This window comes from Rhinoderma darwinii, chromosome 9 (assembly GCF_050947455.1).
Source record: "Rhinoderma darwinii isolate aRhiDar2 chromosome 9, aRhiDar2.hap1, whole genome shotgun sequence".
Taxonomy (NCBI): Eukaryota; Metazoa; Chordata; class Amphibia; order Anura; family Rhinodermatidae; genus Rhinoderma; species Rhinoderma darwinii.
The window spans coordinates 82551357-82566237 of record NC_134695.1 but is presented as its reverse complement, the minus strand read 5'-3'; the positions used below and the strand labels follow the sequence as shown (position 1 = coordinate 82566237).

Genomic DNA, 14881 nt, shown 5'->3' with positions numbered 1-14881 from the left:
TACAAAATAATGATATAAAAATGCATTATGCTCTTTCTGCTCTTTTTTGGACACAAATATCAAAATAAAATCTTTTGAAATAGTCATTGCACCAAATAACTAGAATATATTTTATACAATACAATGTTCTTTAATGATACATATAAACAAGTTAAGGTCTTGCATATTGGTACATTTCTCAGGATTCTGTGCTGGAAGAGAACTCTGGTCTCACAAGCTACATCAGTGCTTTAGGAGGTTTTCAGCTGAACCAGAGTGACTCTCCGTTGCACCTGAGTGTTTAATGTCTCTCTGTATATAGTAGATATAGTTGCATATAGGCTTACATAAGCTAGATAGAGGGAGAGTGAGTTTAACACTGTTCCGGCACTGGACAATGAACATTTCAGTTTGTTTTCACATTAATTGAACTATGAACAAATAGCACCATGGTTATCGTTTAGCAAAAGATTCTGGATGAGTTACAGTAAGATTGTCAAGAATAAAATATTAATATAAAGTCCTTCAAAGATGGGACACCCCAAATTCTTCTGAAGTGTGTGCAGCATTGCAGGGGTTAATTCGTTACCAGAAGCTGGGAAGGCACATTTTAAGTTACTTTATCTAATAAAAGGGTAGCAAAATACTTCTATTGTTTTACAGTGGTCACAGAAATTATGTTCTGATATGTGAGTGTTTTTTTGTGTAAAGGAATGCATAGCATAACACATATTTTGAAACAGTATTGGGAAACAATTTCTGTAAACTAATGACATGCTGCTTAGTAAAACAAAATGTAATTATTCATATGTGTACTGTATATGTCCACTTGTCAGAGTTGTGAATTGTATCCAATACAGAGAGTATCTAATTTGTCTCATCCCTTGTGGAAATAGAAATAAGTTACTCTGCCCAATGATAAAACACACATGAAAACAACAAGTGTAAACTAGAAAGATGAATAAATATATTTGGCAACAGAGGGGCATTGTGCCTCCTCCAGTGAATGTGAGTTAAATGTGACTAGTGCAATTACATGTACTAGGATTTCCATCTCATCGCAATGTGATGTCGGCTACTGAAGAAAAGTTATATACTATTCTATGTTTTGTCATTTCCATGTCATTATGGAGGCAGGTGACTTAACATATGGTGGCTCTTTGAAGTTAAATAGTTGTATTATGCTCGTAGCCCTTTTCTGTTATTGAAACCTAACAGGCAGCATACTATACATAAAAGCCAGGAAAGCATTTCTTACATAACATTGATACAGTGTATTTTATAGTACATTTTCTTGCACAATAATGCACTTCTTTTGGACTAAGGAAATAACGCATGACTACCTGTCAACTACATATAGAGAGAGGGTGAAGTCAGCCTACTACAAACTGGCTAGATTGGCTGTAATTTTAGAATTCCTCCTCTGTCTTGTAGTTGATAGATCAAGTTTAATGGCTTCTATGTTTCATGTTCAGCACTTTGAGCAATTTTTAACCTAGGGAAAACTGGATAACAGTTTACATCCATAGTAATTTTATGGTTGGGTAATGGTTAACTGTACCATAGTAAATTGATATCTATTCACTATCTTTGTTTTTATTAGTGTTGTTTCCCATCCTGTCATCTAGATCTGTAGACAACGTTTATTTACATAATAACTATTTTTATGAAATACATTTTATATTCTGAACAATTTATACAGTTATACATGCATTTCATTTGTATGCAATAATTTAAACCCATCATCGTGACTAGTTTACCGGATAGATACCAAAATACTTTTCCAGATAAATTTCATCTTATACCTTTAAAACTTTCATCTTTTGTTATCTATATATTTGAATATGCGTCTACAAAAATAGCATAAAATTATAGGGAGATTCTGTGTTTGGCGTAAAAGTATTATTATAATATTTTTTTTATTGAAGAGCACAGGTGAAATTATTTTTAACTTGTATCCCCAGCTCTTCATCCTGAACATAAAAAAAAGAAACTATATACAACAGTAGAAAAAAGCTTTTGACTGGTATGCTTGTCCAAAGAAATAAAAACGTTGGTTCTGTAAAGTCAAAAGTCATATGCATGTTCCAACATTAGCATAACAAATCAAATGCGTTGAAGTAGATTACAGCACAAAGGGACTAATTTACAATGGAGGCAGTGCAAGTTTGGCAAAGCTTAGGGAATGTATCAATAATAAAAAATGTTCATGACCATATTTACTTTTTATTGTTTGCTTCTTAAGGAAGGACAGAAATCACCTAATGTCATTCTGTAACATCCCTTCTTAAAGGAATTTTGAAGCTGGTTAGTTTCTGTCCAAAAAGTTGGCTTAGCAAATTATTCTGTGATTCAGCCGTCCTATAATTTGATGGCTCAGTTGTTTTTTTGTTATGCCCCATTTTACGTTTGTGTGACGAGCTGTTTGAAGACAGAGCAGAGCTTTTTGGATGATGATTACTTTTAGTGACAATAGTTTTTTTGCTCCTGTACTCCCCATTGATAGACTGGGAGCTCAGTTTCTTCTGGTTGTGTGTGTCCAACACAGCCTTTTTAAATTGACCACCAATTCCTCCAGTATGTGGCTTGGGGTGTGGCCGGATACCTGGCGTTTCATCTTTTATGTCCAGAAGACCAGTTATCCATTCTGACTTTTTTATATTAATAGAAGATTCACTTTTTCCAGTCACTACCAGTTTTGTCTTTTTTTTCTTGACTTCTACAAGATTCTCCTGTGATGCATTTCCTTTATGGACAGATATTTTGTGTTCCTTGCGCTTCTTTTGGTGCAGTTTTTGGCATATAGCTCCCGACATCTTGTCCAGCATTTTAAAATCGGTGTTATTTTTTGACATGTTTACAGTCAGGTCTTTTTTTGCCATCTTCATTTGGGAGGCATTTGTTTCCTTCAAATTACAGGAGCCAGTATCCCTTGATAGAGAGAATTCAGGTTTTAATTTTGGTGTAAAGATTTTCAGTAACTCTACACTATTAGATTCTGTAACATTTGTCTCTGTAAGTTGGCTGCCTGATTTGTACTTTTGCAGGCTTTTTACTGAAGTATCTAAAGCAGTCATAAGTGATTTTTCATTTGTAGAAACTGAAACAAGTGTCTTTTTTTCATCTAATAGCAGTGATCCTAATGTTTCTTCTTTGTCATCCTCCAACCCTTTATGCTCTGTAGGGTTTTCATTGGCTAATGGCGTTGTTTTACAAGAAGTCGGAAATTTTACAGGTTCTTCTGCAAGCAGTTGAGCGAGATTCTCATCTGCTTTGACTTGAGAGGTTTGTTTATATGTTGGCTCAACTAATTTACATTTTGGTCGATCATCTGTTGGCATGTCTGTAATGTCAGTATATTCAGCATCACCCACTGGAAAAGCAACACTTTTCTCTGTACATGCAGAAAATTCTATCGTTGCTACTGTGTCACCAATTATGCAATCCCCTTGATTCTCACTGATTTTCGCATCACAATCTTTAGGAAACAATGGACATTCTTCAGTAATATATTTATTCTGCACTACCTTTCCTTCAGCTTGGAGTTCTGGAGCATCCATCAGTATCTCCTCTATTTTTACTGTGCTTTCATTTTCACTTCCCAAATTTTCTTCTTTCATTTCATCAAAAATCAAATTAGGCGAGAGTTTGGGGCATTGAGATAGATCACTGTGGTCAATGGCTTCTATGTCTTCATATGTGTGAGAATAAATAGAAGTCTTTCGCTTTTTTGGAGGAGGTGTGTTATCGTATTCAGGAGAATCTTTTATTTTTAGCTTGAGCTCCTTCCCAGAGATTGTTGGCCTGGTTACGCCTCTAAATTTGAAAGTCATACTTCCACCAATCAGGTGTTTTTCCATGTGTCTATCATACTGCTCTTTTTTAGAAAATGTGTAATTGCATGTGCTACAGATAAATGACTTTTTTATCACATGCATAACATCAGCACACAGCTCACATGCATAGAGTGTGGTATGCTTTATTTCAGACTTTTCCGCTAATTGATGCTCATTGTTAAGATGATTTCTCAACTCTTGTGCTTCCTGGTAAGATTTAGGGCATTTGTGACACAGGTAGATTTTTTGCAAACTGTGGACAACAAGGTGCCTTTGTAGTTTGAAAGGCTTAGGGAACTGCTTCCCGCAGTGGTGACAATCTCTAGAGGGATCTTTACAATGAGGATGCATTGCTGCATTCTTAGAAATTATGTCACTCTTTTGGGAGCTGTCCATTGAAGGACTAACTGAAAGTTTTACTTGCTGGATTGGAGCTGGTGGGACAACATGGTCAACGTTTTCTGGTTCCTTTTCTTTAATAGTTTCCTCTTTACTCTTGTTCTCTTTCTGATCTTGTCTTTTATTTGACACACCCTTATCATCTGTCTCTGAAATCTTTGATAACTTGCTAGGTGTTCTGTAAATAAAGGTACTGAGGAATGTCCTTACCATACTGTCACCTCCAAAACATCCTGGAATGCCCATCACAGATTTCTGTGCTTGGCCTTTCCTAGCAAATTGTGTAGCATGCTCTCTTAAGTGTTCATTATACATCCATACATCAGAGATTTCCTTTAAACACATTCCACAAATCCAGAGTCCTGCCTTATTTTTTGCATGCTTTTCTTTCAGGTGATCTCTTAACTGTTCACGAGAACTAAACTTACGTTGAACACACATGTAGCAGGTTGGAGGAGGTGAAGGATTATGAGTTAGTTTATGAAAATCTAGCTCACCTAAAGTCAAAAACCATTGAAAGCACACTTTACATTTATATTGCTTGTCCTTGCTTTTTATTTTTGTATTGTTGTGATTTCTTGCATGCTTCTTGTCATTTAATTTATTTTTGCCATTCTTTTTACGTTTTTCTGGCATTTGGTTAATATCTGATGCATCTAAATCAGATTTGTCAGAGTCATCTCCACAAGCACTAAAAAAAGACAGTTCTCTCATGTCAAACTTGGTGCTAAGCATCTCCATGTCAATAGTAGGGACCTCTGGAAGACCTGTTTCATTAGCTGCATTACAGTTGAGAATATCTTCTGTTTGTGAGTCTCTTGTGTCTGGGCTCATTTCTACTGACAAATCCGAAGATTCAGAAGATGGCTTGTAAAGGGTGATATGAGGGGTCACATCTCTGTCTTTTGTGTTTTCAATCCTGTCAATAAGTAATGGTACATTCATGTTTTCCTGATTTTGGCAGACGAAAGAGAGTATTTTGCTCTCATCTCCCATACTGATTTTCTTGGAAGAACTTAGGTGTTCATAATGGGCCAGGTGTTCATTTTGGTTAGAAAAATTTCTGCTGTCTAATGTTGATTCAAGTGAAATGTCACCATAGTCGCTCGAGTAATTTATTTGAGTGGTATGGCATTGTTCAGCTATATCTATGTGTTTGAAATCTGCCTCGAAAGGTGGGGTTTGTTTTTTATTTCTTTTTCCATAAACACGGGTACATTTTCTCCTAATGAAATGATCATCTCTTGGAAATAATTGGGAAAATGTATTGTCATCATCAAAGAATATGTTAAAGTCCGTTACTGTTTCCTTGGGCAAGTTTGACACTTCAACGTCTTTTTGTACTTGGGCAGTTCCTACCGAGCACTCCTCCCCTCCAATTAACAAACCCTGATCATTAGCCGACATGGTCTCCAGAGGCTTCATTTTGCAGTCATTTATAATGTTTTCATTGTGACTGTTTAGGTTTTTTGCCCATGTTTGTTCTTGATGCAAGCTCTCTCCATTCATTTCCATCTCTAAAACATCACTCACCAGCTTTTCATCATCATCTATAGTTATTGCAGTTGTGTATGTTTCTATACTTTCATTTTTTGAACTGATTTCTGTATGTGCCTTGTCTTTGTTTAAGTACTGTTCCAAGCTTGTCTCCGTTGAATTGAAGCTGTTAGATTGACCAATTGCCTTCAAAATGTTTGTTTTTAGGATGTTTAAGACATCATCCGGTGGAATTTGTGAATCTGTAGATTTGTTTGAGGGCTTACACTTTCTTTTTTTGACTTTTCTGTTGAGCTTATTTTTGCTAGCTGAATCACATATAGCAGTGTCTTCAAACTGTCCATTAGTTCTTTTTTCACCCTTGTTTTTGGCTGTCAAAGGTCTCTGTTCTATATCTGGAACTAGGATCTGAGATTGAAGCTTACTGCCTCCGTTTAGAAAATCTGCAATTATGTTCTGAGATGTTGTGTCAAGATTGTCTTGACTGTCATTACTGCTGTTCCACTCACTTGCTGCATTTTTCACATTAAGTGGTTTAACACTACTCACGCCAACTTTTTGTGTTGCCAGTGACCCATTATGCTTAACTGCTTTATGTCTTGTTAGTCCCGGTTTTGAACGGAAAGATACTGAACATATATCACAGGTTAGTGATAATCCAACTGATTTCTTTTCTTTGATGGGACTACTTTTTGGTGAAATTCCAATGCTTTGGAGTATTTCTTTGCTCTTGTCGCCTTCTAGAATTCGAAGAACACCATCTATAACAGAGTGCATATCATTGGTACACCTATTATCAGATTCATCTGCGGAAACCTTGTTTTCAACATCAATATTGTGGAGCCCTGTAACTAATTGTACAACTGTTTTTTCTGTAGGTTTTTTATGACAATCAAACTCTACAAACTCCTGATTGGAAATATCCATGAGGTCGCATACTATAGCTGATGTCCTGTCCTCCTTATTTCGAAATACAAGTTCCATATTTGAGCCATCGTGACTATTGTTCCAGTCACACTTATTTGTCTCCTCTTGTTCATTACACATTGATGGCCCTACAGGTGTCTGTATGATTTCAGGAACAATGTTGTTTTGTTGCGTTAAATAGTTAGTATTTTCTCCAGTATAATTTGGATAGATATCATTTGTTGGTATTGATTGACACCCAATAATTATATCTGTAACAGATTCTTGTTGTTGATCTTTGTAATGTCCACAAACTAATTCAGAGCAGAAACATGGTGTTGTGTTTCCTTTAAAAACTGGTTTCTTGGAGACTTTTTCTTCTACCAGTTTTTGACTATTATCTAAGGTCAAAGTTTTGTCTTTGTGAAGATAAAGCTGTATATCCATGTCTTCCACTGAATGGTTTGCTAATTCTTTTTCATTTTGACATTTTTCAGTGTTTTTGCAAAGTAAATCCCTTTCTTCTGAACTTAAGCCATCATCTGCTGATGTGTATAAAAGTTTTTGTGGTGACATTGATTCTTTCAGTGACACATGAGAGAGCAGATCAAAACTCAACACAGAATGTGCCGTAGGTATGCTGAGAAGATGTGTTTCATAGTCATTGTTACTGTTACACAGGACTTCATTAGTATTAGAAGGCAAGGGGAAATAAGTGGATGACTTGTCAGCAGTGGCTGTGGCATCACATTTATCTTCACTCAACAGAGAAGTTTCTTTTGTGTTATCAATTCCCAAAAATAGTTCTGTTTCTTTCAGGATATCCGTATGCTGCTGATTGTTCTCTATGGTTCTTAAAACAGAGAATTCAGTACTCGGGTCTTGTTTCTCAATACCGGTCTTTTTGGAAATTTGTGACCTCTTAGGGTCTAAGGCCCCTGTTTCCAGGCAGTCGACTTCAGATATATCAGATGAGTGTTTCTGAACATCCAGCCTCGTGGAAGTATTGATTTTATTACCCGTGTACACTTCATTATCAAACACTGTATTGGTGCTAGTTGGCTTTTCTTTTTTCATAAAAGATGATGATTTCTTATAATCAATTTCACCATAGCTTCTGACTTTTCCATTATTTTCTTCTTCCACTTGTGACGGTTTTTCTGACAGCAGATAGCCTGGATCATTTCTCAAGCCAACTGTGCTAACATTAAGAGCACTCCGTTCTGGGCATTCTTTACTGTTTGTTTGTTTATCCTCACATTGAGCTTCATTACTTAATGATTCTAAGAACGTGCAACAATTAGAGCCTGCATGATCAACCTCTATTCGCTGTGTGCATGATTCTGATAGCTGTAATATCCCATTATGCTCTACTATCTTTGGGTTCTCCTCTGATTCTCCTATAGAAGTAACTGTACTCTCCACAGTACATAAAGCATTAGTCTCTGTTTCTGTCTTGGATTCAGGTACTGCTGAAGCTGCTAGTAGCGTTGGGAAACATGGTAAAATCATGTCTTCCTCATTATTTTTGGCTGTTCTAGCGACAAATAGTTGGAGCTGTTGCAAAGGATTTTCTGAAGATTCTTTAGAAATTAAAGATTTTTCATTTATTGCGTTCTCCTCTTTTACCAAGATTGGCATGTCAAGAAGGACAAAGTTTTTGTGATTGTTATCATCCTTCAATTCTTCTCTATCGTGCAAAATGAAATGCCTATTGTTGTACCCTATGTCGGCTGCAGTTTCTGGACTTGCAGACAGCAGTTGTGGGTCGCATAGTCTCTCTTCTGATGCACCGCTCTTGCGCACTTCAGAGTCAGTCATATTAAACACAGGAGTGCTGTCATCTTGCAAAGCAAATTCAGAATCCATTACTGTTACACTTTGAACAGGTTCCAACTTTGGTGGGTCATCATACTTCTCTTTACATTTCTGTTCTTTGGCAGACAGACTTTGTGTATCTTTTTGCATGCTTTCTTTTTCATTAATGCCATTATTTTCACTATTTTTAGAACTTTGTGTTTTATCTGGGACAAATGTCTCTTTCAGAAGGTCATGCTCGGGATAGCTCGGACATTCGATTTGATTCGTGAGGTTAGACAAGCAAGCATCAGACATGTCAGCCGAGGGACTATGATTATTTCCCAATGGGCTTAGTTCTTTTGTCATACATGCATTATTTAGCATACTGGTCTGGTTGCGACATTGAATATCAGAAGTGAAAGAATCAAATTGAACTGAAGATGTCCAAGAGTTCCTGAGATTTTCACAGCTTCTATCAACTTTTACAAGTGGTTGAGTATCCTGAAGTTGATGTGTTGGGTTGTGTACATTGTTAGGAATTTCATTATAGTATGCATTATTTCTGCAACTTTCAATTGGATTGACTGCCATCTCTGGTAATGTGAGAGCAGAATCAGTGAGCTCTTGGTTAATCTGATGTTTGGGCGATATTTTTGATGGTGTGTCATTATGAACTTTGCTTTTTTGAAGTTGACTTTCTAACTCTGTTATCAATCTTTTGATTTCTAGCTCATCTTCTGAAATGTTGTTAATAAATGCTACGTTGTAATCAGAGAGGGTTGTTATTTGCTCTGATGACACTGGTATGTGCTCGGGATATTTATCTGGGGCTTGATTCTCTTGTATGTGAAATTCAGGAACATTATTGGTTGACATTGAAACGTCTCTAATAAGGTCCCAACTTTTCTCTTGCAAAAACTCTGGAAATTGTTCTTCAAAGTTGCTTGATTTGCTAGATTGGTTAAATTCAATATAGTTATCTTTTGAAGTCGCTGCATCATTAAATAATGGAGTTTCGAAGTCAGATATTGGTAACTCTGCAAATAAAGAATTAGAATCAAATGAAAGACCTGCTGACACTTTGTTTTCATTGTTGTCAGATGGATAAGACGCCAGTTCTGAACATTTATCCTCAAAAGAGTGCAAATTATTAGTATTTTGATTTGCATATATCTGCTCAATATCAGTGGAAGCATCAGTTTGGCTTTTGGGAAAAATATTATTTCTATACAAATGGTTCACATCTTTGTTGTGTGGAAATGGTTGACATTCATCTCCATAGGATTTTTGTTGCAGCATCAAAGGTACTGTTGAGTCTCCATTATAGCATGGCACTGAGATTGAAAAGTCTTTGCTCCCATTGCATATGTCTTCGTTAAAGTACTTTACGCTATCACAGAAAGCAGGATTTATTTCAGTGTGAGTAATATCAGGGGCACCTGACATAGAGTTCAGTTGCTTTTCTTGGTAGTTTGTACTTGTTACATGGTAAGAAGAATGCTGCTGGGGTAGAGTGTCAATGTTTACCATCAATTTAGATGTGTAATTATCTTCTGATAAGGTGCTAGCTGCCGTTGGTTCTTGGTAAGTGCTTAGTCTATCCTCTTCAGTGTTCTTTAGGCCCTGAATACCATGTGTTTTACTCGTGTTTTTCTTTGTAGAATCAGTGGTTTGTTGTAGTTTTTCCTTTTCATTATAATGTATTTCGAAGTTATTCTTTTGGTAGAATTTTGAATTTGCAAGTAGGAATTTAGCAGATCCAAATCTCTTTGTTCCTTTGGCAAAGTCTGTATGTGCTTCTGTTTCCGGTGAATTTTCTCTCAGAAGACGCTTTACCAAGTTTCTGTCTGCATTATTCTGAGATTGAGTGCTAAAAGTTTTGCACCTTAGCACACACTCTTGTTCATTTTCAGAATCTGTGCGTTCAGTGCTTTTTGGGCTTGACCCTGTTTCACTTGAAATACTGGTACTCTGGTCACTACTGTTTGACGACTGACTGTTTCTTCTCCGAATTCTATTTGCTGTCTCTTTATTTGTATTCCTCAAATCTTTGCTTTGCAGCTGGAATCTTGTGGCCTCTCCCATACGCCATATTGGTTCCTTTACTTTTGTTTTGGTTCCTCTCCCTTGTATATCTCGGTTAAAATTGTACTTTATCCTGCTGTTTGCCATTTTTCCCGGCAAGGAAGTAGTAAGTTCGTCATCTGAATCTGATATGTAGTCATATTCACCAAAAGGATGAGTATTTGTTGGAGTAAAAAGTCTCTCAGTTACCAGTGACAACTGCACATTTTTATTACTCTTTACATGTAGCTTGTGAAGCTTATTTTTTTGCTGTACAATTTTGTGTATAAGCTCTTTACTCCAAGTCCCATTGTGAGCTTTTTTTTTCTTAATGTCTTTAAATCCTGCCCTACGTGACTTTGTTGTTTCTGTGAGAGCAAAATCTTGTCGATCATTTTTGATTGTTCTTCCTTGCTGGGATTCATACGATTTTATGTCTGTACCATCAATATGTTCAAAATCAGTTTTTAGAGTCGTTTTCTTTTTTTCCTGTGAAGTTGCACTTTTATTAATGTCGTCTGACTTATGCCATTCACAGTCTTCCAAATTAGTTTTTGTGATGATTTTGCTGTTTGTTGATTCAGTGTCGATAGAATGTTTATGAGCACTTCCTACTCCTGTACATATTTGTTCATTTCGCATTTTTATTGCATTCTTTTGGACTTGGGATGCTTCTGTATCATATTTTTCTTCAAATGTGTATAAATTTGAGTTATGGTGAGCTTGTTTTTGTTCTACATTTATCCTGTTTAACCTTGTTTCTTTATTTTCTTTCACTTTTTGGGAATTGCTACATACCTTAGCAGTGGTGAGATCATCGTCTACAAAGACATCAATAAAGGTGCTGTCTATTTCAGGATTGTCTACTTGAAACTCTAAGCCATTCAGTGCTTCTATGATTAAACTGTCCAGCTTTGCATCATCAATTTCTAAATTGTCACAGGCAGTCAGAGGCATTAAATGTGGCGTGGCAGTGTGTAAAATATTACCTTTCATAAGATCATCTTTGGCATCTGCTTTGACATCACTGTCAAGAAGATATTCTTTCCTGAAACCAGTTAAATGTGAATTAAATTCTAATTGTGCTTTGGATAAAGATATTCCTGGTAGTATTTGAGAAGACTTTAATGGGTCAACAGAAGACTTTCTTATATCTCCTCCATGTAAAGAATCCTTCATCTCAGTTTGGACAGTTGAATTCATATTACAGTACTGCCGGTGCTCTAAAAATGAGGATAAATTGCCAAAATTTTGGTCACACTGTTTGCAGGTTAGAAGAACGTCAAGCTGGTCCAAATTTGCACTGCTAAGTGAGCTGGCAAGAAAGTGATGAGAAGAATAGGGAGGTGGTGGTTCACTTTCAAAATTTTCAAGACAACCTTTATTTTGCTCATTGGCTATTTTTTGGTATTGATTCTCTTGTAGACTTTTGAATGCATGTTCGTCTTTAGAAAGCTCTGATATGTAATTGTATGTTTTTGGAAGTTTTGAACTGGAATATAGAAATGAACCAGAGCTAATTGAGTCAGACATACTAAAGGGCTTTTCAGCTGTGTGACATGGCTGGTGAAAATAGGGTGAGGATACTGTTATGTGAGGCACTTGGTTCTCATCAGGATTGACAGGACTGCTTGACATAGGAGAAAGTGACGAGCAGGTACTACCAGAGACCGCGTTGGTAACAGGGGAGGGAAGAGGTGATTCATAGGGAGATTCCGTTACGAAAGTCTTTCCTGACAATGGTAATGTCTGGTTAGAGTTATTTAGTGATTGTTGAATTGGTTGGCTCACACCATATGAAATACTTTTATTTCTTGTATCGTTTGGGTCCTTTGTATTGTCATACAAAATTTCATTGTTTGAGCTGTAATTTTGCCTGGTCATATCAGCCTTTTGTGTTGGACTTCCCTCTACAACTAAATGTTTCTTTGTATGATAACTTGGTGGAATTTTAGTCATCAAATTATTGTTTTGCCAGTCAGGATTACTGAGAGTATATGGAGGTTTTTGACTTCCAATGTGCCTTGTCAGATCTATGCGATTTTGGTTTGTTGTAGAAGGTGTATTGATACTCTGCTGCCAAGGCACCCTTTGGTTTTTCAGTACCGGTCTCTGCTCATTTGGCTGGCATTGATATGTAATTACATTTCCAGAAGCATTAGGATATGAAGCAGAGTTTTGGTCCAAAGGTGGGAAATTATTGTTTCCATCATCCCATGTCTGAGGTATTCTTGAAAGATTTTTTTCAAAAGGCACAGATCCTGTGTTTACACTGTTGTAGACCTTGCCGGGGAAGTGCACTTTGTTTAAAGCAGTCTGTGGTATATTCCTTCGTAGTGTACTCGCTGGAGTCAGGAGTCTTTGACTATGTACAAAGTCTTTAGACGGCTGTTGCCTTTTATTCATTAATGCTGGCATACTGTTACCATGTAAACTAAATTCACTAGGATTAAAAACTGATTGGTTTTTTTGAAAAGTGCTTTGGGTTTGTTCTATAGCACCAGAGGAAGAGAAAGCACCAGTAGATGAAATAGCACCATTATGATCAGAGACATGTTCATTACATCCCGTGTAAGAAGGGGGTGTAGGTGAATGCTGAACCCCTTGTTGGGTATGTAAGAATGTAGCCTGTTGGGAAGGTATTGCAAAAGTCCTGTTGTCTGGCAATACAGTATTATATGTTCCATGGCCCTGTGAATCCTGTGGTCCTTCTCTTGATGAGGACTGGAAGGAGTAAGTATTGTGTGCTACCTGGTTTGCAGCCAGTGCAGCATCAACATAGTCCTGATTACTCCCATTATTGCAAAATGTACTCCCAACTTGTTCCTGCAGTGAATGAAATGGATACTGGAATGACACAGGCCCAAAGTCTGACTTGTTGCCCTCTGGAAAAGGACATACTTTTTGATTAGAGATGACATATCCACTGGTACCTGCAAAGTGTTTATCAGATGGATGCCATGTGTTTTCATTTTGTTGGAATTCCAAGTAATGCAACTGCCCACTAGAGTTAGCTGTGTCATGAAGATTACCCGGCTGGATCTTTAAGCCTTGGTGGATCCTGGGGGCCGGAGCTGTTTGTGAGGTATAGCTTGTGGAGGTAAGGCTGGGACTGGGCTCTGGGTGTGATCTATTAAAAGTACGGTCTTCTTGATGTACCTCTCCTTCTCTGTCAGGAAGACTTGAAACATTAAAGCGATAACTTCCAGAGATGGGCGCTTGACTTACTTCTATATTTTTAGGTGGTGTCACTTTTTGCTGAGGATAGGCAATCCCAATGGTAGGATTGGATCTTGAACTGCTAATACTGAGTCTGTAGAGCTGGTGTTGACTGCGATCTCCCTTTCCAGACCTCTTATTCTTGTCTTTCCCCCTGTTCTTCCCTGTCGGAGACAGTGGACTACTTTTACCATTAGTCCATGTAGCATCACTGGAAAACTTTGGCCTGTTATGAAGAGCTTTAAAGTCTATTTTCCCTGCTTGTTGAGGCCTTATCACAGCTTCCCTTTGACTGTGACTTTCTCTTTCTCGACCATTTAAAAGAGATGCTTTGTCTGGAATGAAGACACTGTTAGAGTTTATTGACGCCCCACTTGGTTTACTGTCTGCTGAATTTGTCTTGCCAAACTGTTCAAAAGCAGAGTCATCCTTGGAGCTGGGTGATTTAGCTTTGATGGGATACGCAGGCTTTGTTTCTCTGGTCATGGTACCACTCAGAGGGAATAGGTGGCACCAGTCACCTTTTGCTTGCTCATGTTTTTCACATAATGACTGTGGACGGTCATTCTTTGAGATACATGGTGAGGGATCACAGAAATAGCCCCATTGATGCTTTTTTCATAGTTGCTCCTTAGACTTCATTGTAGAGATTGTCCCTTTTTATACATCCAGGAGAAACCTAAAAAAAAATAACAAAATGAATGCTATTAAGTGATTTATTTGTGTCCTTTGTATTTATTATATAAGCACAATTGATGATAACGAGGAACTTTTTTGTATTTATTGAATTCTACATACAAACAAGCTAGTAGCAGGTTTATTTCTACATTTTGGATATTATTACATATCCGTAATGAAAAAAAAAAACAAAAAACTTTTCAGCCAATAAAACCAAAATGTTACAAAATGAATTATGAAAGCATTTGCTAGAGACAGTGATTCAGTATAGATTATAAGCTTATTAAAACTAGTAGTTAATGTATCAGTCATAAATTTAGTATGTCCTCAAATACTCAGTTGCAATAAATATATTACCAATACCGGCCACAAAAATATGGCTAGCATTGCACAGTGGGTATATGTAATAAATCATGTATGAAAAACGTGATCAAAACGCAGTTCCATAGGCTTCATAGTTTAAAATCCCTCTGATAGTCTTTGTCCAGAGCAGAGATACCCCA

At 37.0% G+C, this 14881-nt stretch overlaps 1 protein-coding gene across 1 annotated transcript; it reads right to left on the bottom strand.

The window, feature by feature from the left end:
- Positions 1-35: 35 nt before the first annotated feature.
- On the bottom strand, positions 36-14354 carry ZNF469 (zinc finger protein 469). Its single transcript, XM_075838332.1, has one exon. It carries the CDS (start codon positions 14184-14186, stop codon positions 2247-2249), a length of 11940 nt encoding a protein of 3979 aa, XP_075694447.1. The 5' UTR covers positions 14187-14354; the 3' UTR covers positions 36-2246.
- Positions 14355-14881: the final 527 nt, after the last annotated feature.